Source organism: Xyrauchen texanus, chromosome 49, assembly GCF_025860055.1.
Source record: "Xyrauchen texanus isolate HMW12.3.18 chromosome 49, RBS_HiC_50CHRs, whole genome shotgun sequence".
In the NCBI taxonomy this organism is placed as follows: Eukaryota; Metazoa; Chordata; class Actinopteri; order Cypriniformes; family Catostomidae; genus Xyrauchen; species Xyrauchen texanus.
The window spans coordinates 3,298,747-3,326,724 of record NC_068324.1 but is presented as its reverse complement, the minus strand read 5'-3'; the positions used below and the strand labels follow the sequence as shown (position 1 = coordinate 3,326,724).

The 27,978-nt window shown below is 42.0% G+C and overlaps 1 protein-coding gene across 3 annotated transcripts in view; it reads right to left on the bottom strand.

Moving 5' to 3' along the window:
- LOC127640623 (epidermal growth factor receptor kinase substrate 8-like protein 2) overlaps positions 1 to 27,978 on the bottom strand; it is a 53,203-nt gene that overhangs the window by 12,691 nt on the left and 12,534 nt on the right. The window contains exons 2-7 of one of the 3 annotated variants that reach the window (XM_052123284.1): positions 24,015 to 24,065; positions 21,107 to 21,153; positions 6,031 to 6,095; positions 3,062 to 3,223; positions 854 to 1,003; positions 579 to 658 (exon numbers count right to left, since the gene is read on the bottom strand). In XM_052123284.1, coding sequence (XP_051979244.1) covers positions 579 to 658; positions 854 to 1,003; positions 3,062 to 3,223; positions 6,031 to 6,095; positions 21,107 to 21,153; positions 24,015 to 24,049 — 539 coding nt within the window. In that variant the 5' untranslated portion in view covers positions 24,050 to 24,065. Of the gene's footprint in view, positions 1 to 578; positions 659 to 853; positions 1,004 to 3,061; positions 3,224 to 6,030; positions 6,096 to 7,444; positions 7,488 to 7,690; positions 7,788 to 21,106; positions 21,352 to 24,014; positions 24,066 to 27,978 lie in introns of those variants that run through there. The other 2 variants (XM_052123285.1, XM_052123283.1) reach the window with 2 other exon arrangements.

Below are 27,978 nucleotides of genomic sequence, written 5' to 3'. Positions count from 1 at the left end.
TAATAGCATTCCTAAATAAATGAACAACTATTACACACAACATCAGAGCATCCGCTGGGTAAATGTGCCTTTACTGTCCACTTATCCACTTACTTGTGTTTAGGACTGCTCAACGTCATAACAGTGTTACGTAACGGAGGAATAGAAAATTCTGTCATCATATACTCAGCCTCATGTTGTTCGGAACCTGTATGACCTTCTTTCGTGGAAGAATGATGGAGATTTTGCAGAAGATTTAACATGGCTTTAAAACTTAAATGTTGGTCATATGGCTTCAAAAAACTCCAAATATATTGCACGAGTCATACGGACTACAACTACAATATTTGATGGTCCTTTTTTGAGCTTGATGACCCCTGGCCACTATGATTTTAGTGTAAGTGTCCAGTGACCAGTGTCAAACTTATGCTAAGCTTCTCCTTTTGTGTATCACGGAAGAAAGAAATTCAAACCGGTTTTGAACAACATGAGGCTGAGTATATGATGACAGAATTGAAATTTTGGGGTGACCTATCCCTTTAAAAACAGCTAGAGTAGTGATGAAGATTTTGTTTGTGTCTGTGAGGGCTGGAACTCACTTTAGCGTCTGTGGTCGCGTCTTCTTGCCACGTTTGTTGTCTCCCAGAGCACTATCAATGTCAGCGTGCACCATCTCTGCCTAACACACACACACACACGCACACACACACACACGCACACGCACACGCACACACACACACGATTCACCCAGGCTGATAGCTTGACCGTAGTGAGTGTGTTTGTATGTATAGACAAGTTCAGAATGACTTTCCATATTTCCAAAATAGTAGCCAGTGTACAGCGTGCAGTGCACAGTATGCTAGTGCAGTCTCACCTCCACCTCGTCGCAGTAAAAGAAGTGAATGTCTGGTTTGTGCTGTTCATTGTCTTGACAGATGAGCAGCAGGACGGAGGGGTATCGCGTCTGATTCAGCAGTGACTGACAGTGATGGACTGTACACAGAGGAAAGTTCTCAAGCTCCTCCTGGGAGAAAAGAGAGAGAGAAACAAATGCTATATACTGCAGCTAATACTAAAATAATGTTCAATATCTAACAGATAATACTTATTTGCTTTCTACACCTTCCTGGTCCTTTAATTGTTTCACCGGTGCAAATGATCCCAAACAAAACAGAAGCTTGTCTTCCCAAGATTTTATTAAATTGTAATAACTGGCTCTGCCTCTTGAAATTACTTTCCTTTTTGACCGACATCACCAAGGTCGCTTAAAGCGATAGTTCACTCAAAAATTTAAATGCTACCATTGTTTTACTCATCCTAATATATAACTTTCGTTCTTCTTGAACACCGATGTTAGGCAGAATTTTAAAGACTGACACACTCAGTCACCATTCACTTGTGTTCCACAGAGGAGAAAAAGGTGAGTAAACGATGACAGAAGTTACATTTATGGGGGAAGTAACCCTTAAAGGGATAGTTCCCCCAAAAATCTAATTTCTCCCATAATTTACTCACCCTCATGCCATCCCAGATGTGTATGTCTTTCTGTCTTCAGCAGAAAACAAATTAAGATTTTTAGAAAAATATCTCAGCTCTGTAGGTCCTTAAAATGCAAGTGAATGGGGACCAAAACATAGACGTTCCAAAAAGCATATAAAAGGCAGCCTAAAAGCAATTCATATGACTCTGGTGGTTTAATATGGATTGGTCTTCTGATGCGATCTTAGCAGTTTTTGGTGAGAACAGACCAAATTGTAACTCCTTATTCACTGTACATCTTGCCATCGTAGTCTCAAGATTGCAAGCTCGATAATACTTCCTAGTGCTTGACCCATGCACAGAGCGCTAGATGGAGTTAGGAAGTCTAGTTTGGGAATACATAAACAAACCTGATTACCAAAAAATTGTGGGATCAATGAACTGAGGAACATTTATACGTTTACGTTTTAACATTTAACGTTTTGGCCTGTGTGAACCGACTCCCAGGGTTGCCAGATTTGTAACAAGCGGGCAAACGCAGTGTGCTGAAGTCATGGATGCCAGCAATACATCTAACTAACATTGACAGAGTTATAAAACATCCACATGAGCTGGTTTATAATTTGCACACAATAAAAACATTGCAAATGTATACATTAGCTGACCAACTTACAGTGTAAGGCTCATCGCTTGCCACTGTCAGTATACTCATTCCTGTTGCGTGTCCTCAACCTGGCAACCCGCATGAGCTTCGAGTCTGGGGAGGAGGGGCCGGGGGAGACGACTCTCTCCAAAATTTTGAATTTGGACTGCAGTACCCATTTTAAACACTTGATGTCAATGTTACATATTGCTCCTTTAATAAAGCAACTGCTGATGTTTAATTATAATAAGATAAATAATAGGATTTTTTTTTTATTTATTTTTCATACCCGACCCGATGTATAATGATTAATGAGGTCAAATATGTGGAAGTGTTGGCAGTCACATTGATACTAGTCCAATCATGACTTCACAATCTCATTTCACACGGATGAATCTCACCCCATCCACTTATTCCAACAGATCAGATTACTTTAACCCGCTGGTTTGGAGCAGACTATGCTCATTGGACAAAGATGTGGAGCATGCAAATGTCCGTCACTCTTTTCACCTATTATTTTTTCCACAATCCATTGTGCATGTTTACCTCCATATGGAGTTTAAAAATCACCAATCAGCAAATGCTATGTGTGTTTACTTGAGGGGAACTGACTTCATATATCCTCTCAAAACGATCTTGAGTATTCGAAATTACAGCAATGTTCCATCAAGACAACAATAATCGTATGACTTCTAACGTTTTGATTAAATCAAATTCAGAAACAACTATACTAGCCCACAAAATTGGTGGATTGATTACTCAAGTACACAAAAAGACTATTAAGCCTGTCCCTAATTAACATCAATTGGTGTATAAGTGATGCTAGTTCTGAGAAAAGCTTGCAGCATTTGTTTGCAGATGAGACTTGGTTTGACATTGACATTTTTAAGTGTGACGCAAGTGTCCGGACGCAACACATTATCACATATACACACACGCGCGCTGAAAGATCGCACCCACCTTGGTCTCGCAGTCAAGCAGTTTGATGGATTGGTCGGTCACCTGCAGCAGCATTTCTTGCGTCCAGATTTTGTCTTTGGAGTCGAGCAGGATTAGTTTCTTAATGGCATCCTCCACCGTCGCAATGGACTCGGTCTTATCCATGATGAATGTGGAGAGATGCTGCAAACACACAAACACACACTCAGAGGGGAATTCACTAAGAACTGCAAGAATCGCGCCCGGTAAAAGTGCATCATTTTTATTTTGCACGCACTGTCTGCACTTGTTCAGTGCCAAAATTACTAAAGGCATCATGCAGATCAGGCATAATCTGCGTTGAGCGCAATTTGCACGAATTTGCCCTTAATTTAATAATTATTTGATTAATTAATGCTGTCATGATCGACAAAAAATGCAAACATCTCTTGGTTTACCACCCGCTTCCCTCGAACAGTAAAACCACAATGATAATTGCGTCAGGCAAATAGCGCAGAGTTTTGAGAATAAAGCGCAACCAATAACGTGACTAATTTACATAGAAAGGAGTCGTGTTTGCGTGGAAAGGAACGGCAATTACAATTTAAATACTCAAGACACAGTGCGGATTGTGCATGCTTAAATTAGATTGTGGGGGCGGTGAATAAGACACAGGATCAGGGGAAACTATTGGGATATTAAATCTATGCACATTTCTGTGGTGGAAAAGACGTCACATCAGGTCATTGTATTGTAAATGTCCCTTAAGGAAAGCACACATATTTTTGGAGACACACCAATGTATTGTCTCTTTGCATATAGAGACAAGGGTGTTGCAACACTGTATAAACATCTTCAAAGAATGTCATTGTAATAAAGCGACTAATCCAGGCACACACCTCCTTATAATATTTTGATATCCACTTCAACCGTGTGTGTGTGTGTGTGTGTGTGTGTGTGTGTCCGTAAAAGTGTCATAACACACACAATACTATACTGTATGTCAAATAGTGATCCCTAATGCAAACTTGCACCCATGAGTGAGAACACATATTCAGGGCATCATGCACGATTCATATCATGCATAAGAAGATTAAGACACGCGACATGTTGTATACAGGTAGGTGATCTCAGCACAGGGGCTGTGGATTAAACGCATAATCCAAACACAAACACGTTTATTGACATGTCTGATCAAAATCATAAAAAGCAATAAGACATAACTTTGCATATTGAAAATGAAAACGATTTTTAGTATATTTATTTAGAATATTTAAGCACATTGTTCTCCTCAATTCTCATTATCATAATGCAAAAATATCTAATGATCATTACGGTTATGCACAAAAATTATGTATTTAAATTATAAGGCGAGGCTCGACAATAAGGACTACCTGATGGCCAGGGGCCACAGTGAGAAAAATTCGGGCCAGTTGCTAGAACTGTCACTTGCCCGATCAGGCCATTGCTGCACTTACAACATCAGTGCGAGAAGACAACAAGTGAAAGTGCACAAAAATAACACGGCACGAACAGAGTATTATAACTGCGCACTCAGACCAAGCGTGATTACACTGAGTGTGCAGAGACAAGCGAGAACCTAGAACTGTCCTAGGAGTATATACACATACATATACATATTATATATACAGTATATAATATATATATATACATTTCGTTTGTGCCAAAAGTTGTTGAGGGGCAGGGGGCACCGTTTTGTGGTCCGTTCTGCATAACGCAGTGGCTCATTTTAGGTTAGTGTGGACCGTTTCGCGGCCAACCCAACGTCCCGCTCGGTTCACCCGATGGCCAGTCCACCCCTGATCGGCCCCAAAGTGCGTCGGCCCACCTGGAAAATGCCCGGTATGCCAGATTACCAGTCCAGCCGTGGCTACCGTGCAATTTGATCGCACTCATACAAGCTCGTAAATGTATTTGATTATGTAACGCAAATGTTAATGTGCATCGCCTTACAAGTCATTGTAAAAGTGTTTTGATGTCGTAAAATAGCATTGTGTGAGGAACAGGGTAAAAAGTAAGTTAAGGTCAGGGTTCGGATAAGGAAACAAGCCATGCAAAAATGATTGCAATAATGTAACGGGATTCTATAAGACCAGGTTGAGTACTTAAATTGCTTTATGGCTCTTTTGGAGATTAATATAAATACTTGTTGTAACATTGCAGGCTTTTCAGATCAGAATATTGGTTTCCTAAAAGTATACTGCTGAACCAAAGAACCATTTCATAATTATTGGTGTCTGCCAAGGCAAGCCGCACTATTACTGAAACTCACGCTTACAGTTAGGGATTTAAAAGGGACCACAATAAAATCAGAGACTTGGGACTTTGTCATTTGTATCTGGGCCAATACGCTACCAGATCAAAGACTCAATCATCTTTTATATGCTTAAAAGCAATTAAGAAAAATCTATTAATAAAATAATAAAAAGGACTGCAAGTCTTACATGCGGAGACTCCGAGCACTAGCCGTGATATAAGAGTCTGTGTAAGGATTCAAGACCTGATATGACTGTGGCTGGCATTGGTGTATTATCAATTTCATGTGTGTATGAGTGTGAGAGAGTGAGATAAGAGACAACATATTCTTTGCAATAAGTGAAGGGTGAAAGTGAGAAAAAGAGAGTGGGAAAATAATGTGTCTAGATTTGACTAAAGTGCAAAAAGAACGTCTTGAGTCAAGACTGGATCAGTGTGCCTAACATGGAGATAATTTCACATGTCTAAATAAGTTCTGTTGCGATAGGCAAACGCATTCTCTCCATTCAGGAGGACTATTGAACTAATTCAGGTTTTAGCACGCAGATTGTGTTATCTCGGTTCTGAGTCGCTGGTTAACCCTGATAAATCTCTGCTGTGATCCAGGGACCTGATTGCTTTATTACGATATAAAGTTGTCAGATGAATCACGTTAAATATTAAACCAAATGCTTGCCAGTGAAATTCAGCTGATTGTAGAGCTTGTACTAAATTAAACTTCAGCATCAACTTACTTGCACATGGTACTGTGACGTCTCCTGCATGATGACGTTTGAGTTTGAATACTTCTTTCGTTGTTCTGAAGGGGGAAAAAAAGAATCAAATGGTAAATTCTGAGAGAAAGAGATGAAAGATGACAAAAAAAATGGACAAATGTTTTTGTGTTCCTGAGGCCACATCCACACTAACCCATTTTTGTTGGAAAACGTTTCCATCTCGCTGTTTCTCTCTTTCAAAAACAATCTCCATTTCTGCATAATTTGGAAAACGATGATGCTAGGCAAATTAAAGCTACATTTTCACATAAAACAGGGTTTAGTGGATGGGGCCTGTGTTTTGTAGTTTTATCCAAGCGTCCATATTCTCATGAACTAGATATAAAAATAAGTACGTCTTAAAGGGGTCATGACATGAGAAACCAAATTTGCCTTGATCTTTTGGTATATAAGAGGTCTTTGTATCATTAAAACGTCCTGCAAGTTTAATATTTTAAGACGTCCTCCCCATTCTAAACGAATCATTTATTTAATCAAGCTCAAAATACAGCTCGTTCTGGATTCATGGTTAGAAGTGACGTGTCGGTTAGAAGTGACGTACCAGCGTTTGCATATGACCGCCTCCAGCACAAGATAACTACGCTTTAAGCGCCAAGACAACTACGCTCATTTCAGTATCGCCGTCGCCTCACAAGTGTTCAGTCGATGGACAGCGAGCTCTGACAGAGACTACTTGTGCACAGGAAAATTACGATGCCACACAGATGTGCTGTTCCTGGCTGTGGTCAAACAAAACCTCTGAATAAGCTGCCGAAAGATCCAGGCGTCAGGGAAAAATGGATGCAGTTTATTTTTTGCGGACGTCCCAGTCACGGCAGTGTTAACTTAAGCGTTTGTTCTGTACATTTTAAGGATGACTGTTTTGAGAACAAATCTCAATATGATGCTGGCTTTGCCAGAAAACTGTTGCTCAAAGATAAGTCCGTGCCGACTATTCTGGGAACAACGACGACGCAAACTGTAAGTAATCTATTTTAAACTTTAAACTACTTTTTAAAGCGCAATTTCATTCATTATGAATAATCACAGTGTTTTTACTTAGTTTACTTGCATATTGTTCTGGCTGGGGCGTCAATAATTGATACATAGGCACTGACGTTAGCCAATCATAACAGTGGGCGTTAACACTGAAGTCTTAAATGGAAAACGCCCCAAAACAGACTGTTTGAATCAGAGGATGAGAAACAGGGTGGGAAAAGGTCATAAATCACTAGATTTTAAAAGTTTTTCTTAAAAAAAAATATATTAATACTATAATTGCACCTAAGGGAACATAATAATACAATAAAAAAAACCATGTCATGACCCCTTTAAATTGAATGTGTAGACAAACGTTACAAACAGGCAGAACAACACATTCACACGCACTAACCTGACGAGTGCCACATTTTGGCGACAGAGGACAGGCTAGATCACTTGAGACAAAAGGTTTCAAGCATACAAACAGAAGAAAAACATGAAACACCAGTCAACGTCAAACATTATAAAAAATGAAAACACCAAGCGCTACAGTTAGCAAAAATCAGCACTAAACACGGCAGTTCGACGTTGTTTATGAGTCATGTTCAAGTCAATTGAGAATCCATGAATTTCAGAAATAAAAAACGTTCAATCTCACCCTTTCGAACCAAGGAAAGTCACTTCTTCTCTATAAATCTGTGTTAAAAACCTCCATGGTCTTGGCACTGGCGGACTTGCGAACAGGAAATGTTCTGACAGGCTGGAACTGTGAATCACCGGTCTCTTTTATCTGAGGTCAAAGGTCAAACTGTGTTACACTCACGTAACCCTTCCTCCCCCTGTCAGTGACTGACTTAGTTTTACAGCAGCCCTATAAATCAGTTTTGTGTTGCATGTTTCAAAAAACACTCGACTTGACATTCGCCTAAGCTGAGACAGATCAAATCACATATTTGGGTTTCACTCACTGATTTTATTGCTCAAAGTTGCACTTTCGTAGCTCAGGGGACTTCGCTGAACTCTCATTATGATTAATTTAAAGTTTCATTTTGCCTGTAAAATGTTTCTCTTATAAATCCTTAGGAGAAACAAAAATAGACACAAATACGACAATTGTTGACATACAGTAGGAGTATAAAATTAATGTGGACTGCATAGCTCAGATCCGGGCTGGACTGGGAAGAGAAATTGGCCTGGGATTTTACATAGCAATTGGCACAAATGTTGTTGGGGGTGGGGGTATGGGTTGAGCCAAAAGTTGTTGAGCGGGGGGTGTTCGCTGTGCTTTTCTGCTCTGTTTTGTGGTCCGTTCTGCATAACGCGCCAGCGCATTTCGCGGCCGACCCACCAAACCCCTCTGTTCTCACGATGGCCAGTCCTTCCCTGAACGGCCACCAAAGTGCGTCGGCCCACCGGACCCCTCGGTTCTCTCGATGGCCAGTCCTTCCCTGAACGGCCACCAAAGCGCGCCGGCCCACCGGACCCCTTGGTTCTCTCGATGGCCAGTCCTTCCCTGAACGGCCACCAAAGCGTGCCGGCCCACGGACCCCTCGGTTCTCACGATGGCCAGTCCTTCCCTGAACGGCCACCAAAGCGCGCCGGCCCAACGGACCCCTCGGTTCTCACGATGGCCAGACTCTTTAAGGTCTGGTTATGGCTCAGCCATGAGAATCCTGATAACAAGGTCACAATGTTACGTTTAAAATAGTTGCATAAGCAGTGCTGCAATGGATGAATGGCATGTTGTCAGGGTGTTGAATGTTTCCAAAGTTGTCATGATGCTTCATTCAGATTAAGGATGGGAATCGTAGGTAATGTAACGATTCTGGCTCCATAACGGTTCCTTTATTGATTCTTTTAGTACTTTTTATGAAGAAATATTCGGAAATAAGAAATGAAACTAATCGCACAGTCACAATTCTTGGTTAATTTCAAGTTGGACACAAAAAGACAAAAAATATCCAGCAGATAAGAGTCATTCGTTCAGGAAGTTCAACAGAACCGACCCATAAGGGGATCAGACTACATTTACATGCTGTATATTTTCATGGGGGTCTGGGTTGCTCAGTGAGTATTGACGCTGACTATCACACCTGGAGTCACGAGTTCGAATCCGGGTGTGCTGAGTGACTCCAGCCAGGTCTCCTAAGCATCCAAATTGTCCCGGTTGCTAGGGAGGGTAGAGTCACATGGGGTAACCTCCTTGTGGTCACGATTAGTGGTTCTCGCTCTCAATGGGGCGTGTGGTGTATGGATCGCGGAGAGTAACATGAGCCTCCACATGCTGCGAGTCTCTGCGGTGTCATGCACAACGAGTCACGTGATAAGATGCGCAGATTGACGGTCTCAGAAGTGGAGACAACTGAGACTTGTCCTCCACAACCCGGATTGAGGTAAGCAACCGCACCACCACTAGGACCTAACAAGTAGTGGGAATGGGGCATTCCAAAATGGGAAAAAATGGGATAAAAAAAACAACTGAATCATAAGAGTCATTCCTTCGTAAATCAGTCGCGTTTTTAATCACACTGTTGATTTAGTAGTGGGGTTTCAGTGCTGTTGAATAGTAGCGCAAGACAAATTGTCAGTATTTTAGTACAGTGTTTCTGTGCTGTTTCAGAACCATTAACGGAACCGAAAGTCATGAACATTATTCGGTTCTGGTATTTAAAAAAAGATGGAAAGTGATTCTATCGTCCGCACCAAAACTCCAACATTATCATAATTTGCAATGGCTACAAGGTTAACAAATGAACACAATAAAACCAGGCTAGCATGCATCAAGACAAGGGTCAACTACATAAAGAAGCTAGATTTTATAGGATGAACAGTGTTCAGTCTTGGGGCAGGTTGTCACATTATATTGCAATACCAATACAGCCTTTGACATGCCAAAAGAAATCCACTAAAACTGAGATAACCGAGAAAGAGGGAGATGGAGAGATAGGGGGTCATCGCCCTGTAAGAGTCTCTCAGGTTAAGTGACCAGAGCTAATCTTTACCTCTAAATGAGCACATGTAGTTATCTGCTGCTTTACGGGATCAGATATCAGAGTTACATTCTCTAACACAAACCTCCTCTCTGCTCATTCTTCAATTAGATCTCTTCTCTTCACAGTCTATCGCTCTCTCCAAATGCATCTCACCAGGAAGTCTTCGTCACACTCTTTCCCTCTCTTCCTGTTGGATGCAGAGAGTTCTAACATTAGCGTGGGGCGTTCGCTCCATGGGTGTCTTTGTGAAAGCCGAACTGTGCACATACGTAATTTATGCCTGACATTTACTCGAAACGGTTCGCAGCATGTCGACAGCTCGCAACTAGAGAGCTAAACATTGCATGGGTCAACTCAACTCGAGAGGGATTTCAGGTCGACAATGAACCGTCTCCTAATTCATACTCCACCTGATTTAGAGGCATAGTTCACCGAAAAATCGAAATCCTGCCATTGTTTACTTACATTAGTGTTGATCTAAACCTGTTTGACTTCCCTTCTTCAGTGGAACACAAAAGGAAATGTTACGCAAATATGACTGCCTCAGTAATGTGGTCATTTTTGCTAAATTTCATCACATGGTTCATAACGCGTATCACGGCAGAGGTGTAATGTCCACTGTGAGGCGCTAAAAGCGAGTTAAATGTTATCTGGCTCTACTGAGTTTTAAAACAACAAAACCGACTGACCTCCCTACCCTAAACCTTTCAACTAAACCTAATCGATAGTCTAAGAAAAAGTGAATGTGACATGAAAAACACAACATCAGAAACAGGCCTACAGGACTCGCACCCTGGTCCTCTGCATCGCAACTGCTCTATCAGTTGAGCTACCGTGCAATTTGATCGCACTCAAACAAGCGTTGGTTATGTAATACAAATGTTTAAAGTCATGCACTATAGCAAAAATGTTTAGGTGTCATAAGATAGCATTGTGTGCAGAACCGGTGAAAATGTATTGTTTTGCCGTTTTACTTGTGAATTGTGTAAAGGGAATGAAAGTCATTGTTGTTGTAGCATCTCTACTGTTCATTTTACCAGGAAACTGCTGCAATATGTAGAACAAGACAAGTAAAATCATACATGCAGCATGTCTATTAGGATGCATTTACACGTCGCACCGCTAAGATATTTTGAGACGTACGATTTTTGTCCTGTCTGCACATATCGCGTCAAGAGAGGCATTTTGACTAAGAAGCGCATTTCAAATTCCAGGAGCATCTGCATTCACCACGAGACATGACTTATGCATGTGAGCTTTTGAAAAAAGCCGGCTGTAGTCAAATAGCACATGGGTACCGAACTGAGTGGGGGAAAAAAAACAAAAAACATACTGGCTATAAAGAGATACAGTGGCTGAATGCAAACAATGATGAGGGGAAAGCAAATAAATAACACTCAAAATAAAAAATACCAACTCGCAGGGGGCCTGGGTAGCTCAGAGAGCATTGACGCTGACCATCACCCCTGGAGTCGCGAGTTTGAATCCAGTGTGTGCTGAGTGACTCCAGTCAGGTCTCCTAAGCAACCAAATTGGCCCGGTTGCTAGGGAGGGTAGAGTCACATGGGTTAACCTCCTCGTGGTCGCTATAATGTGGTTCTTGCTCTCAATGGGGCGTGTGGTGAGTTATGCGTGGGAAGCCTCCACAGGCGCTATGTCTCCGTGGTAACGTGCTCAACGAGTCACGTGATAAGATGCGCGGATTGACGGTCTCAGACGCGGAGGCAACTGAGATGCGTCCTCCGCCACCCAGATTGAGGCGAGTCACTACGCCACCACAAGGACATAGAGCACATTGGGAATTCCAAATTGGGAAGAAAAAAAAATATATACAAAAATACCAACTCCCAAACCAAGCATAGCATTGACGAGGAGAGAAAGAATTATGCAAATATAATTTGCATGTTAATTTTCATACAAAGTAACAATGTTTCAGGCTCATTTGTTAGTGTTATTAGGAGCAACACAAAATTGCAATGTGTAACTTTTAAAAGACAACATTCAAGTCCACTGTAAGCCTCTTGCCCCCGAACACACATTCACACTCATGCACATGACATCATGTAAAACGCTGTCCTGGAGTGACTGCTGGGGTTCTTGTAATGCTATATGTCTCACCTCGGTGTCTTACTCTCACTGTCAAGTGACAAGTATTCTCTCGCTTATTATAAAACTTTTTAAACATTTATTCCCGGTTATTTGGCCACACTTATTTGTTTTCTATCAAACTTGAGATTCGGGATTTAAAATGCACCATCATCCTATTACAGCTAAACTCTTGTACTTTTGTGACAACACGTGTCTCACAACCCATCTTAAGGTCCAAGCATATCCTGTCGTGATGGTGCCATGCCAACTAGCTCCGGTGTCCCTTCTGGAAACAGGAAGTGCAATGAAAGCCATCTGTTCCACAGATCTGTTCAGCACAGTTTGAACACGTTCAATGCTCTTTTGTCTTTTGAGTTTCACAACACCATTCCAACATGTACAGTACATATTTGCAATAAAAAAAAAATTACAAAGCCAAGCGGAAATTTGTGTCGGCATGCAAAGAGAGTGTCGTGTCCTCGCCCAGGCACCATCAGCAAAGATTTCCGGCCAATCGGGTATCGAAAAGGAAGGGAAATGGACAAACTAGATTAACGAATTACATTATTGTTTTGAGGAGTCGAGCAGGCGAAATGACTGTGATAAGAATAGATCACTGGTGTCCTGAGCGAGTGAATCCTAACGGACCATCTCTCTCTCTCTCTCTCTCGCTCTCTTTTATCAGACGCTGGTGTGATAAGTGTGTGCGTTTAACGCACCACTGATTTGCATGCTCTGTCTGAAAGCATGATTTGAGTGACAGATGGGAGAGTTTTTGCAATTTGCAGAGGGCCAATGGCAAAAAATACAACCCAAAAATAAAACTTAATCGGAGGACAGGAGATTACAAAACCAAGCCAGAAGAACAGATTTAAAGGCACGGCTCGGTGTGTCAGAGCAAACAAAAATGTTAAACTTGGCAAGAGCATTAGGTTTGACTGAATGAGTATGTGTGTGCGTGTGTGTGTGTGTGTGTGTTCACTTGGCAGGGAGTGTACCGTCTCTTGGGTTGCTGGCAGAGTGCAGAACATGATAAAAACATGTTGTGTATATTATGAAAGACTCACAAGGTGCACAAATGAGCACACACATAAGCACATTGGGTGAATCTCATAAAGCCTGCGAAGAACCTGTAAAGGTCATATTTTACCACTTGCAACTGAAGTGAATAGGGGCCAATTTTTGAACGTTAAAATACTCAGCGTTTCAAAAGTATTACCACAAGACATAAACAATGTGTATTAACATGATATAGTGTGATAAAAATCACTTTCTAACCTTTTCTGTTTACATTTACATTTATGCATTTGGCAGACGCTTTTATCCAAAGCGACTTACAGTGCAATTATGACAGGGACAATCCCCCCGGAACAACCTGGAGTTAAGTGCCTTACTCAAGGACACAATGGTGGTGGCCGTGGGGTTAGAACCTCTGACCTTCTGATTAACAGCCCTGTGCTTTAACCACTACGCCACCACCACTCCATTTTTAAAGCTATAGCCAATTTTGCAACTGTTGCCATGACGATGTAATTTCAAATTTACAGCTCAAATAATACATGAGTATTAAGAGGAATAAATTCACTTCCATAGTAAGTGTCTCACTGTAACTCCTTTTTAAAAGGAGGGACGAGATGAAATAATTTTTTCTGGTTTTCAACATTGTCACAAATGCTTTCGATTGAGCTCAACTTGTATTGAATTTGGAACACCCCATTTTCAATACATCACGGTCCAATTTATTTAGCTGCCTTAAATTTACACTGATTTAAATAATCAGTAATTAATCAAATAATCATATTATTAGTTATTATTATATAATATTATTAATAATGTAAATAACAATGATAAACATAATATTATTATTGTTATTAATACTAATAATAATAATAATGTTATTAATAATAATGTTATTAATACTACTTCTACTAATAATAGTTATATTAGTAGTAGTATTGTATACATTAATAATAATTATTCAAATATATTACTGTACCTGTATACACTATTATATCTATATATTTTGTTGTTCCTTATATGTATACACACACACACACACACACACACACACACACACACATATATATATAAGTATATGTATGTATGTATGTATGTACACTCACCTAAAGGATTATTAGGAACACCTGTTCAATTTCTCATTAATGCAATTATCTAATCAACCAATCACATGGCAGTTGCTTCAATGCATTTAGGGGTGTGGTCCTGGTCAAGACAATCTCCTGAACTCCAAACTGAATGTCAGAATGGGAAAGAAAGGTGATTTAAGCCATTTTGAGCGTGGCATGGTTGTTGGTGCCAGACGGGCCGGTCTGAGTATTTCACAATCTGCTCAGTTACTGGGATTTTCATGCACAACCATTTCTAGGGTTTACAAAGAATGGTGTGAAAAGGGAAAAACATCCAGTATGCGGCAGTCCTGTGGGCTGAAAATGCCTTGTTGATGCTAGAGGTCAGAGGAGAATGGGCCGACTGATTCAAGCTGATAGAAGAGCAACTTTGCCTGAAATAACCACTTGTTACAACCGAGGTATGCAGCAAAGCATTTGTGAAGCCACAACACGCACAACCTTGATGCGGATGGGCTACAACAGCAGAAGACCCCACCGGGTACCACTCATCTCCACTACAAATAGGAAAAAGAGGCTACAATTTGCAAGAGCTCACCAAAATTGGACAGTTGAAGACTGGAAAAATGTTGCCTGGTCTGATGAGTCTCGATTTCTGTTGAGACATTCAGATGGTAGAGTCAGAATTTGGTGTAAACAGAATGAGAACATGGATCCATCATGCCTTGTTACCACTGTTCAAGCTGGTGGTGGTGGTGTAATGGTGTGGGGGATGTTTTCTTGGCACACTTTAGGCCCCTTAGTGCCAATTGGGCATCGTTTAAATGCCACGGCCTACCTGAGCATTGTTTCTGACCATGTCCATCCCTTTATGGCCACCATGTACCCATCCTCTGATGGCTACTTCCAGCAGGATAATGCACCATGTCACAAAGCTTGAATCATTTCAAATTGGTTTCTTGAACATGACAATGAGTTCACTGTACTAAAATGGCCCCCACAGTCACCAGATCTCAACCCAATAGAGCATCTTTGGGATGTGGTGGAACGGGAGCTTCGTGCCCTGGATGTGCATCCCACAAATCTCCATCAACTGCAAGATGCTATCCTATCAATATGGGCCAACATTTCTAAAGAATGCTTTCAGCACCTTGTTGAATCAATGCCACGTAGAATTAAGGCAGTTCTGAAGGTGAAAGGGGGTCAAACACAGTATTAGTATGTGTTCCTAATAATGCTTTAGGTGAGTGTATGTGTGTGTGTGTGTATATGTCATTGGTATAAACAGCAGAGTGGGCATTAATCTTAAAGCGCACAGCACATGCAGACTATGAATTTAAATAATTAAATCGCATCCTTTTGAGATTTAACATTTACATTTATGCATTTGGCAGAAGCTTTTATCCAAAGCGACTTACAGTGCACTTATTACAGGGACAATCCCCCCGGAGCAACCTGGAGTTAAGTGCCTTACTCAAGGGCCCAACAGTGGCATCTTGGTGGTGCTGGGGCTTGAACCCCCGACCTTCTGGTCAGTAACCCTGAGCCTCAACCACTGAGTCACCACTGCCCCCAAGTATAGCAAACTCTTAACCGGAGGAGCAAAGCGGTCATTAAAAACATACAAACAAAAAAAAAAATGTATTATTATTATTCCAATTAATTGGTTGAGTGATTAATAGTTAATTCATAAGTAATTATTTAAAAAATATGATTTTAATATAATTTTAAATTATTAATAATATATATAAATAGAATCATTATTATTTTACATTATTAATCTTATATTTTTCTTTTTTTAGATGTTGAGGTGAAATTACACAGACAGCTCAAGGCTGTGTTAACACAACAATCATCTCGAAACACATTCCCTCTCCCTCTCCCTCTCCCTCTCTCTCTCTCTCTCTCTCTCCCTCCCCCTCTCTCTCTCTCTCCCCCTCTCTCTCTCTCGCTCTCTCTCTCGCTCTCTCTCCCCCCTCTCTCTCTCGCTCTCTCTCCCCCCTCTCTCTCTCGCTCTCTCTCGCTCTCTCTCCCCCCTCTCCCCCCCGCTCTCTCTCGCTCTCTCCCTCTCCAATTCAATTCAATTCAATTCAATGTTTACATACAATATTGCCAAAGCATTAATACACAAAACAGATAATGACAAGACAAATAATAATAATAAAATAGTAACAAATAGCAATAAAGATAGAATTAAAATAAGGTGCCAGGTAATGAATAAAATTAAAACAATAATAACAATATACATTATACAATATAAAATAAAATAAGCATTTAACACAACATTATGAAAATAAGAAAATAAAAGTATTGTGACTGAAGTACATTAAGGCAGTAATTGGTTTCTGAGGAGGTGCAGCTCAAAAATGAATTTAGCTGCAACTGATGCATGATGGTCCTCCCCCAGTAACACCAGCATCTGATCTGATCCCCCCCAGTAACACCAACATCTGATCTGATCCCCCCCAGTAACAACAGCATCTGATCTGATCTCCCCAGTAACAACAGCATCTGATCTGATCTCCCCCAGTAACACCAGCATCTGATCTCCCCCAGTAACACCAGCATCTGATCTGATCTCCCCCAGTAACGCCAGCATCTGATCTGATCTCCCCCAGTAACGCCAGCATCTGATCTCCCCCAGTAACAACAGCATCTGATCTGATCTCCCCCAGTAACACCAGCATCTGATCTCCCCCAGTAACGCCAGCATCTGATCTGATCTCCCCCAGTAACGCCTGCATCTGATCTGATCTCCCCCAGTAACACCTGCATCTGATCTGATCTCCCCCAGTAGCGCCTGCATCTGATCTGATCTCCCCCAGTAACACCTGCATCTGATCTGATCTCCCCCAGTAACGCCAGCATCTGATCTGATCTCCCCCAGTAACGCCAGCATCTGATCTGATCTCCCCCAGTAACGCCTGCATCTGATCTGATCTCCCCCAGTAACACCTGCATCTGATCTGATCTCCTCCAGTAACACCAGCATCTGATCTGATCTCCCCCAGTAACACCTGCATCTGATCTGATCTCCCCCAGTAACACCTGCATCTGATCTGATCTCCCCCAGTAACACCAGCATCTGATCTGATCTTCCCCAGTAACACCAGCATCTGTTCTGATCTCCCCCAGTAACACCAGCATCTGATCTGATCTCCCCCAGTAACACCAGCATCTGATCTGATCTCCTCAGTAACACCAGCATCTGATCTGATCTCCCCAGTAACACCAGCATCTGATCTGATCTCCCCAGTAACACCAGCATCTGATCTGATCTCCCCAGTAACACCAGCATCTGATCTGATCTCCCCCAGTAACACCAGCATCTGATCTGATCTCCCCCAGTAACACCTGCGTCTGATCTGATCTCCCCCAGTAACACCAGCATCTGATCTGATCTTCCCCAGTAACACCAGCATCTGTTCTGATCTCCCCCAGTAACACCAGCATCTGATCTCCCCCAGTAACACCAGCATCTGATCTGATCTCCCCCAGTAACACCAGCATCTGATCTCCCCCAGTAACACCAGCATCTGATCTGATCTCCCCCAGTAACACCAGCATCTGATCTCCCCCAGTAACACCAGCATCTGTTCTGATCTCCCCCAGTAACAGCTGCATCTGATCTGATCCCCCCCAGTAACACCAGCATCTGATCTGATCTCCTCCAGTAACACCAGCATCTGATCTGATCTCCCCCAGTAACATCAGCATCTCATCTGATCTCCCCCAGTAACAGCTGCATCTGTTCTGATCTCCCCCAGTAACACCAGCATCTGATCTCCCCCAGTAACACCAGCATCTGATCTGATCTCCCCAGTAACACCAGCATCTGATCTCCCCAGTAACACCAGCATCTGATCTGATCTCCCCAGTAACACCAGCATCTGATCTCCCCCAGTAACACCAGCATCTGTTCTGATCTCCCCCAGTAACAGCTGCATCTGATCTGATCCCCCCCAGTAACACCAGCATCTGATCTGATCTCCTCCAGTAACACCAGCATCTGATCTGATCTCCCCCAGTAACATCAGCATCTCATCTGATCTCCCCCAGTAACAGCTGCATCTGATCTGATCTCCCCCAGTAACACCAGCATCTGATCTGATCTCCTCCAGTAACACCAGCATCTGATCTGATCTCCCCCAGTAACACCTGCATCTGATCTGATCTCCCCCAGTAACAGCTGCATCTGATCTGATCTCCTCCAGTAACACCAGCATCTGATCTGATCTCCCCCAGTAACATCAGCATCTCATCTGATCTCCCCCAGTAACAGCTGCATCTGATCTGATCTCCCCCAGTAACACCAGCATCTGATCTGATCTCCTCCAGTAACACCAGCATCTGATCTGATCTCCCCCAGTAACAGCTGCATCTGATCTGATCTCCCCCAGTAACAGCTGCATCTGATCTGATCTCCCCCAGTAACAGCTGCATCTGATCTGATCTCCCCCAGTAACAGCCGCATCTGATCTGATCTCCCCCAGTAACACCAGTATCTGATCTGATCTCCCCCAGTAACACCAGTATCTGATCTGATCTCCTCCAGTAACACCAGCACCTGATCTGATCTCCCCCAGTAACACCAGCATCTGATCTGATCTCCCCCAGTAACACCAGTATCTGATCTGATCTCCCCCAGTAACACCAGCATCTGATCTGTATCTGCCAAACTGGAAAACTGTGGCATGAGGTTTGAGAGTTTGTGGAGGTATCTCTCTCTCACCTGTGTAAATTTCTCACAGTGAAGAAGAAAGTGTGTCTCTGTCTCGACCTCACCCGTGTCACAGTGAGCACAGACTCGTTCATGTTTGTCTGTGTCGGCCTTTATCTATGTTCAGTCTGTGATCACGGAGTCTGTATTTGGGGAGGATCCGTCTCTGTTTTGGATCTCTTACAGTGTGCAGATATTCTGCCAGATTATATGTTCTGTTTAGGGCCTGATAACATTCCAGTTTGCTTTGGTTTTTACTTTCATTTTCCCAATGGTCCAAATATGAGTTTTTGCTTTCTTTTATGATTTGGTTTATTCTGATCTGGTTTTGTTCAGCAGTGCTGGTCTGAAACTGGTGTTAGTTAGTTGTTAGTGGGTTTGTGAGTTTTCTGGTTTTAGGCTTCAGCTCTTGGGTTTTAAGGGCTTCATGTTGCAGTGTGTTTGGGGAACTTGAATTTAGGTGTCCAAAATTTGAGGGATGGTTTTTCAATATGTATAATAAGGGAGTATCTGCCTAGTTCGGCCCGGCATGCATTAGTAGGTGTTCTTCTCTGAACTCTTGGAATGTTTCTACATAATTCTGCATGCAGGGATTCTATGGGGTGTTTGTCCCATCTCCAGTAATCTGCCAGACAGACCCCAAACCTCACTTCCATACAGAGCAATAGGCATTATAATACTATCAAAGATTTTACACCAGATTGTTACAGGAATGTCAACTTGGGTAAATTTGCCCTTTAATAGCATCGAATGCTCTTCTAGCTTTCTCTTTTAGTGCATTCACTGCCAGACCAAAACCCCTGAAGCACTCATTTTTAGTCTCTCTCTGCCTCTCTCTCTCTGCCTCTCTCTCTCTCTGCCCCTCTCTCTCTCTCTCTCTCTCTGCCTCTCTCTCTCTCTCTCTCTCTCTCTCTCTCTCTCTGCCTCTCTCTCTCTGCCTCTCTCTCTCTCTCTCTCTGCCTCTCTCTCTCTCTGCCTCTCTCTCCAGGTTTTATGACATTAAATCATTTACCAAAAGGTCCTTTTAGGGTTTGACCTTCTAGTAAACAATAAAAGTAATTTCAGGACAAGAAATAAAGAACTCTTTATCTTGTTCTGCATCTTAACCCTCCCTTACGTCCATTCTTGTTCTCAGTTTTATTTCCAAGTGTCTTTTATGCACACGTCAGACCAGGTTGAGCACACGCCCCCTTTTCCAGACCCGGCTGGGCACAGAGGCAGACTGTGTGTAAATTTAGGCCTAGACACACTCCCCCTTGAGGCACACACAAACACACACACACGTGTAGTTGCCATGACTGCAGCAGTAGGATAAACACCCAGCTTCAAGAAACTATGAGTTCATTTAAAGTCAGGTTGACTTGTTTGCAGTGTGTCAATTTAATGCAAACAAGGTGCATATAATATATATATATATATATACACACACACACACACACACACACACACACACACTTTGCAATATTGTAACATTTATATTTCAAACCTTTTTTACACAATTTATAACATATAATCCTTTATGTTTTTAACAAATACATTGGAATAATTAATCAAAGATATAACAGTTTCTGTTATATCAATACAATATCTGTAAACAGACCTCAATGAAGTCTATATTAATGCTCACAACGCCATAGCAACTGCACAGCAACGCCCTGGCAACCAAAGACAACATCCTCGCCAAAAAATGTTTAGCATTAATAAGCCACTCGAGGCCAAGCATTAGTGATTTTACCACAATTAAGAGAGTTTTAGGCACTTCAGGTTGTGCTCAATAACATCCCATCAACCGTGGTATAATCACTGCAACACACGTACTCCCGTGACGTGTTGCTTTATAAAGGTTTTTGTTTTCCAAACGGCAGAAGTTTTCTCACCTTTCTCTTGCAATCCCATCACTGTGAGGTCAGATATAGCCTGGCACACTCATTTGATTGGCAAATGCCTGATTGTTATGGTTTAGCTGAATCACAATAGATCAGCCTCCGCCCGCTGTGAGTGTGTGTGCGATACTAATGCAAATGTCCTACTGTACGGAGAGCGGATTTACATAGCATACAGTGACGTGTTGACTGGCATTTCAAAAACAGAGAGCAAGCGGACACAGGAAACAGGACGTGATGTCATGAGAAAGAGCTTTACACACACTGGGCACACAAGCAAACAATAAAATATAGCTCACTTACCGAACAGGGCCTTGGCACTGATCTTGCTGTCCGATCTGGCCACCCCACTGCAGAGAGAAGCAGAGGATGAGGATGAGGATGGTGGAGGACGATGTCTACTCTTCATTTTTCAAACTCTAAAACTATAGACCGTAATTACTCTACAAGGCTCAAGCTTACTGGCCTTTGCTAATTTTGACAACGGAGTGGACAAGCCTGCTGAAAAGATGTACAGGTTCTGAGAGCAGATGGGAGTGGGGAAGGGGGTATGAGAAAGCGAGAAAGAGAGAGAGACAGGTTGTTTCCAACAGGTCAGGATAGGCAAACATTCCCACACAGTGCTGCTCTGTTAACTAAGACCCTAATGTACATACGCAGAGTCACACAAAATCATTAACTACAGGATGTTTGGCTAGGCGTGTCTGTGTGGGGAAAAAAAGCATATAATTTGAATGCAATTAAATGTTGAATTAATCAATTATTGCTTCGTCGCATACGCTTCAAGACCAGATATATTTTTAAAGCAAGCAAGCAAACACATACGTGAATGCTTAGCCAACACATTGCAAGTGTGCAGCTCTGCTGAACATACTTAACGCGCATACTTACATTACTGTGGCTGTAGCGGCTTCATAAACAAACCATAAACCGCCGAGGGGCAAAGCAAGGAGATCGCGTTTGATGACATGTCAATTAAAATGGTCTAAAACATTTGCATCAAGACAGGAATATGATTATGAGTTTGTATGATGAAAACAATATAAAATGGTAAACGACGTTTAGACGACATAAGGCGAAATGTAATGGTCAACAAAATATACGTACTCCAAACTCACCCCCTCCCTCCATGTGAGCAGATACATGCACAGGTGTTTTAACCCCAAATTGTAATTGACGCACATTGCCCCTTCCAGTCACATGACACTTGACATTTAAAGAGGCATGAAACAATTAGCCTTCAGGTTACTTTATTTATATCCGTAGGTAGATTTGGTTTGCAGTGGGTGAGTTCATACATTTTGACACATTTTTTACAAACAGTGTACAACATGATGACAAGTGCTCCACGTTCCAATCAACATTTAAATACAATATATAAATAATATCATCATATTAGCAATGTTGCTATTACTTGTTCAACTGAGTAATAGCTTGTGGCAGGGCGGAGGGCGGGGCCGGGTCGTGATACTACACACCCGGTCCCGTATTAGGCTAATTATGCCTCCGTGAGGTTTAAAGGCAGACTGCAGAGGGCCGTGCAGGAGAGAGAGATCGTTAGCGGACATGTCCGTCATGTGTAACATTTCAATGGAAAGGAGGAGGCGAGAACCGGCTTTTCAATATAAATAATAGATTTAATGATAAACTTAAGACAACACAAACACACACACACGACGGACATGTCCGCTAACGATCTCTCTCTCCTGCACGGCCCTCTGCAGTCAGCCTTTAAACCTCACGGAGGCATAATTAGCCTAATACGGGACCGGGTGTGTAGTATCACGACCCAGCCCTGCCCTCCGACCTGCCACATAGCTGCTGGAACAAAACTGTGGGACTATAAACCTTCGTCCAGAAGGAAGAAGCTGAAATTCACTGAGCATGGGATGGAGTCATCATTAGCCTGGGATGGATTATGACTTTCAAAGGCCCTGGGGCCAATTATCTCCAAGGTCCCCCCTCCTTCTAAAAGGTTTTGAGTGTGGGGGGGTTCGTTGTTCATGCATAAACGGGTTTTCAAGCGGAGGGGGATCGCCAAACTAGATCATGCAGCCTTAAATCCTAGGGCACCCCCGGGCAGTCAAGGGCCCCACGGTAGTCAAGGCCCCCAGGGTCGTCAAGGGCCCCCCGGTAGCCAAGGGTCACAGGGTAGTCAAGGGCCCCCGGTAGTCAAGGGCCCCCCGGTAGCCAAGGGCCCCCGGTAGTCAAGGGTCACAGGGTAGTCAAGGGCCCCCGGTAGTCAAGGGCCCCCCGGTAGCCAAGGGTCACAGGGTAGTCAAGGGCCCCCCGGTAGCCAAGGGTCACAGGGTAATCAAGGGCCCCCGGTAGTCAAGGGCCCCCCGGTAGCCAAGGGTCACAGGGTAGTCAAGGGCCCCCCGGTAGCCAAGGGTCACAGGGTAGTCAAGGGCCCCATTGGACCGGTCGGTAATCTGTCCCTGTCATTAACATGGCTCCTACGGTGGCCATAACAAACCTCATTACCAAAGGTACATTTTGTTACCGAAAACTATTACGAAAATAAAAACAAGCGATGAAAAAATATTTATCATCAGCTAATTGTTTCTTGTTGTTGTTAGCTTAAATGATAAGGTCATTATCATTAACAAAATCGATTCCAAAAATGTAAACAAGCCGTGAAAAAATATTTTTATTAGCTAAAATAATCATTTTTGCTAGCTTAAATAATAACACTTTTATTATCGTGAATGAAAACTATCACGAAAATGAAAACAAGTAGTGAAAAATATTTTTGTTAGCTAAAATAATATTACCAAGTACTGACGTTAATATTGTTAATGAAAACTATTACCAAAATGAAAACAAGTGAAACATTTTTTTTATCTGAAATAATAATAAAAACAGGAATTTTCAAAAAGAAAGAAAACTAAACAAAAAGTCAAAATGTGCACTAAAATATGAATAAAACCAAACTATATATAAACGTTTAAAACTAGTAAAATAAGAAGTAAAAGCAGCTAAAAATCATTCAATCATTTAACTTTGAAAAAATTGAAACTGTTGCCCAGCTGTTCAGTTGACCGGAATGAGAGAAGTGACCTCAGAAGCAGACAGTTTAGGCTAAAGTGCACTATAAAGTCCACAGCGGCAACATGCGTATACTGACAGCATAATGACGGGTGAAATTTAGCAGGTGTAGTTAGAAGCATTTGCGTTCCTGTACTTGTCTAAAGGGTGTTTCGGGACTTACTTGCTCGGTATCGTTGGGGTTCCCAAAGCACTCATGTTCTACGACATCCACCTATGACGGAGTGAGAGAGAGAGAGAGAACACAGGCCATTAACACCTACACCAGAGCAGGAAATGACACATGGCACAGAAATGACAATAAATCCACATATCATTGTGTATTTTGTACTGTAATATATCTTTTACTACCAATCAAAGCCTCCATTCTACACATATAAACCTCCCGCAGGGTGTGTCCAAACTGTATGAATTCTGCTACAAGGTACTAATGACTCTTAAATTTGATCGCAGACTGTCGTCATCACTTTTGCCACTTCTCCTGCTGCAAATTGCCAGCTTACGTTGTTAATCTTTCTCTAAACACCATGCTATTTTTCCACCCCCTCCACCCTTCTTTCTTTCAAACACCTTTCCATTGTTTGTTTCTTTCTCTCCATCCAGGGCACAGTGAATAATTTATCTCTACGTGTGACTGCAGAGGCACACGACTCCTTTAAAGAACCACAAATCAATCAAACAGAGGGTACACTTACAGGCTGCAACTCGCTCAGCAGTTGCGTATGACTTGAAAATGAAAACTTTGTGCGATTAAGTAGGTCTAAACTCAAAGGTGGGCGTCTGTCTGGTGCAATCACAATGATGCTGAGAAAGTCAATGGTCAATAGGTGTTTTAATTAAACACCGTGTATTTCCATGTTATTGGACTGGCCCCATTCATTTGCGTTGTATGGGCCTTTAAGTATTTTATATATAAACAAGGGTCGAGTAGAATTTTTGGTGGTAAACAACATTATGCTATAAATGCAGTCAAGTGAGCATAACTTGTATTGAACCTGGAACATTCCTTTAATAACAAGCAATCAACCTTTATACGTTGTTACCCAAAGGCATTGGAAAGTTTTAGCCTGATTGTGCATAAAACATATTTAAAAATATATGTTTAATAAGTTAATCAAATGCCTCTCTATTTATAGCCTGTATAACACTGTATCGGTAGTGTGATGAACCGCACTGTTGTTTTAGTTGTAAATGCTCTGCTGTCCGCTGTCCCGTAAAGATGCTGGACCAGACAACAGCCAGCTGGCAGACCAGACTGAAACAAGACCTGCCTCTCCTCTGGACACGGACATTTTTCAATTGCTTAAATTAATTACACACCAATAAACTCACTGGCACAACTCTAACCAGATGAAAGGCGCTCTCTAGGTCACTGGGGTGTATATTTATAACCGTACGCAAATAAAACAATACCCTGCAAGGTGCATGTAAAAATCTATTCCAAAGAAAACATTGTTTGTAAACAAGCTGAACTTTATTTGCATGTTAGTGGCATTCAAGCTACTGTTCAGCAGTGTGAAAAGGTGCTGTTAGGGATTCCTGGAAAACAGTTTGAATGGATATATTTATGTCTATAAACAGGGCGTGAATTACGGCGTGGTTTGGCAGGGTCTGAGACCCCTTATTAAGCACATTTATTCCTACATATCACATAAGGAACGTTTTAGTGTTGCTAATAACTATGATGAATCAAAGAATCAATTTAGTCTTTAATATGGAGGATATGCGGCTAACTGTGCAAGGACAACGAAACACATGCGAGACAAACCTTAACAGATTGCATATATAAGATTAGAGCAAGTGGGCGTGGGTGAGAGTGCTTGCGCTATCTGTGGGTGTATGTGCGCAAACTGTGGCTGTATTGTATGTTACTAAAGGGGTGCAAAGTGCAATTTGCTAACAGTGGTAAAGACGCTAGCTACCACCCCTGGAGTTCGCAGTTCGCCAGTTCGAATCCCAGGGCGTGTGAAGTGACTCCAGCCAGGTCTCCTAAGCAACAAAATTGGTAGAGTCACATGGGGTAACCTCCTTGTGGTCGCTATATTGTGGTTCGTTCTCGGTGGGGCGCGTGGTGAGTTGAGCGTGGATGCCGCGTTGGATGGCGTGAAGCCTCCACACTCGAAATGTCTCCATGGCAATGTGCTCAACAAGCCATGTGATAAGATGTGCGGGTTGATGATCTCAGACGTGGAGGCAGCTGAGATTCGTCCTCCGCCACCCGGATAGAGGAGAGTCACTACGCCACCACGAGGACTTAAAAGCGCATTGGGAATTGGGCATTCCAAATTGGGTGAAAAAGGGGGAAGAAATTCCCCCGCCCCCAAAAATAAAAAGTCACTTTCAGGACGGGATGGATCAGTGTTACGGGACTTTTGTTTGTGAAATCGACCTACTTTTAAAATCTTTGAGGAAGGTGTGACAGTACAGGAGACAGTGGGTCTGTTCCAAAACCTAGTGAGCGTCCTCCAGAGGCAGCGTTTTAAGACATCATAGGCGCTCTCCCGACACAAAGCTTGGTATCTTAATTGTGCGGTCTCTTAAGATATATCGGTGATCCCACGGGGTAGGTGATCCCAGAATGCACCGTGATGAGCTCGGCAGAAAAGTTAATCAAAGATGGCGGATGAAGTGAGAGAAATCAATTCATCGTCATCACCTGTATTGAAATCATTTGCGAGTCCAGTGTCCCGTGCACTGCGCGTAAGGAGCGATATTTAAATGACGCGCACAGCTGCCGTCTATGTAGAGCAATCCAAATCACGCTCTTATGAGGCATCATTTCAGTAAAAGACCGCTGCCTATGTAGGCAGTAGACAGCAAGGCAGCTCACTAAGTTTTCGAACAGGCCCAGTGCGTCTAATGCCAAGGGCTTTTTGATACCTAAACATGTCTTGCAGATTATGAATGAAACGATTATAAACGATGACTGGAACTCATTTGATAATTATTTCCTCTTCAAACCAGGGTTTCACTGATTTAAACACCTTCAAACCGTATTAATGTCTCTCTAATTGGTCATTTCCAAGGGTATGTTTGAAATAGCACACTGCAATACGACTTGTACAATTTTGCATACTGTGTCCCACAAAGCAATGTGCTGAACTTGACTAAGAAGTATGCCAGTACTCCACTGCGAACATAGTTCTGATCTATTCTTAAATTGTGTTTGTGTATATACGACTAAGCGTGAATGAGACAGACGGTCTGGGTTTCTTACAGTACTTCTCAATGCATACTGCTCATCCCGAGCTCGTAATCTGTGGTGTATCTCTTATCTCTTTGTTTTATTCATTGGGCTTAAATTGGTCGATATCTGGTGTCAAGTCAACGGGATTTGAAGTGTTTTTTACATTGTTCCGAGAAAACAAAACTGATACTGAACATTAAAAAAGTAACATGAAACTTTTGTCTAGTACAAATTTGAAGGATCTGTTGAACATTAATAATGAATAAACATTTGATTGGGTGTCATTTCCAATCAAGCTGTGGTTTTGCCAAATCATGCAAAAAGTGTGAAAAATTGGTTTTAATTGTGCATAAAATGCAGCTATGAAATAAGCCTTAGCCAGACAAAATCGGCAGCCTTTTAAATAAATAATTAAAATGTATTTTTCCGCATAATTTGAGATGTGCTGAAAATGAAACTGTGATGGAAATTTAAACTGTAGAAAAAAATTGCTTTGTTTCGCCCAGGGCGCCAAACAAGCTAGAACTGCTCGATTCAGTGTCCAAATAATACAATGAAGACTGTCAAATGTATCAAATCCACTTTTATTGTATGGAATAATATAGTATGGAAACTAAATGTTGAGGCTAAACATTCTGCCAAACATCTCCTTTTTTACATAAAAAAAAAGGAAATATTACGGCTTTGGAAAAACATGAAGGTGAGTATATTATGACAACTTGTTATGGTTACGGATTTAGAAAAAAAACCCTGACCAGAACATTTGAGGAATATCAATCAGTGCTCCCTTACAAGCATTGTAATAAATGTCGGCAACTGTTGATTGTTGCACAAGAACTGCATTTGTGTTAAAGGATCTGTACCATTATCTGTCCATTCAAGCTTGAAGAGACGGAACTAGACAAACACACAACACAAATCAAACACATTACAACAGATC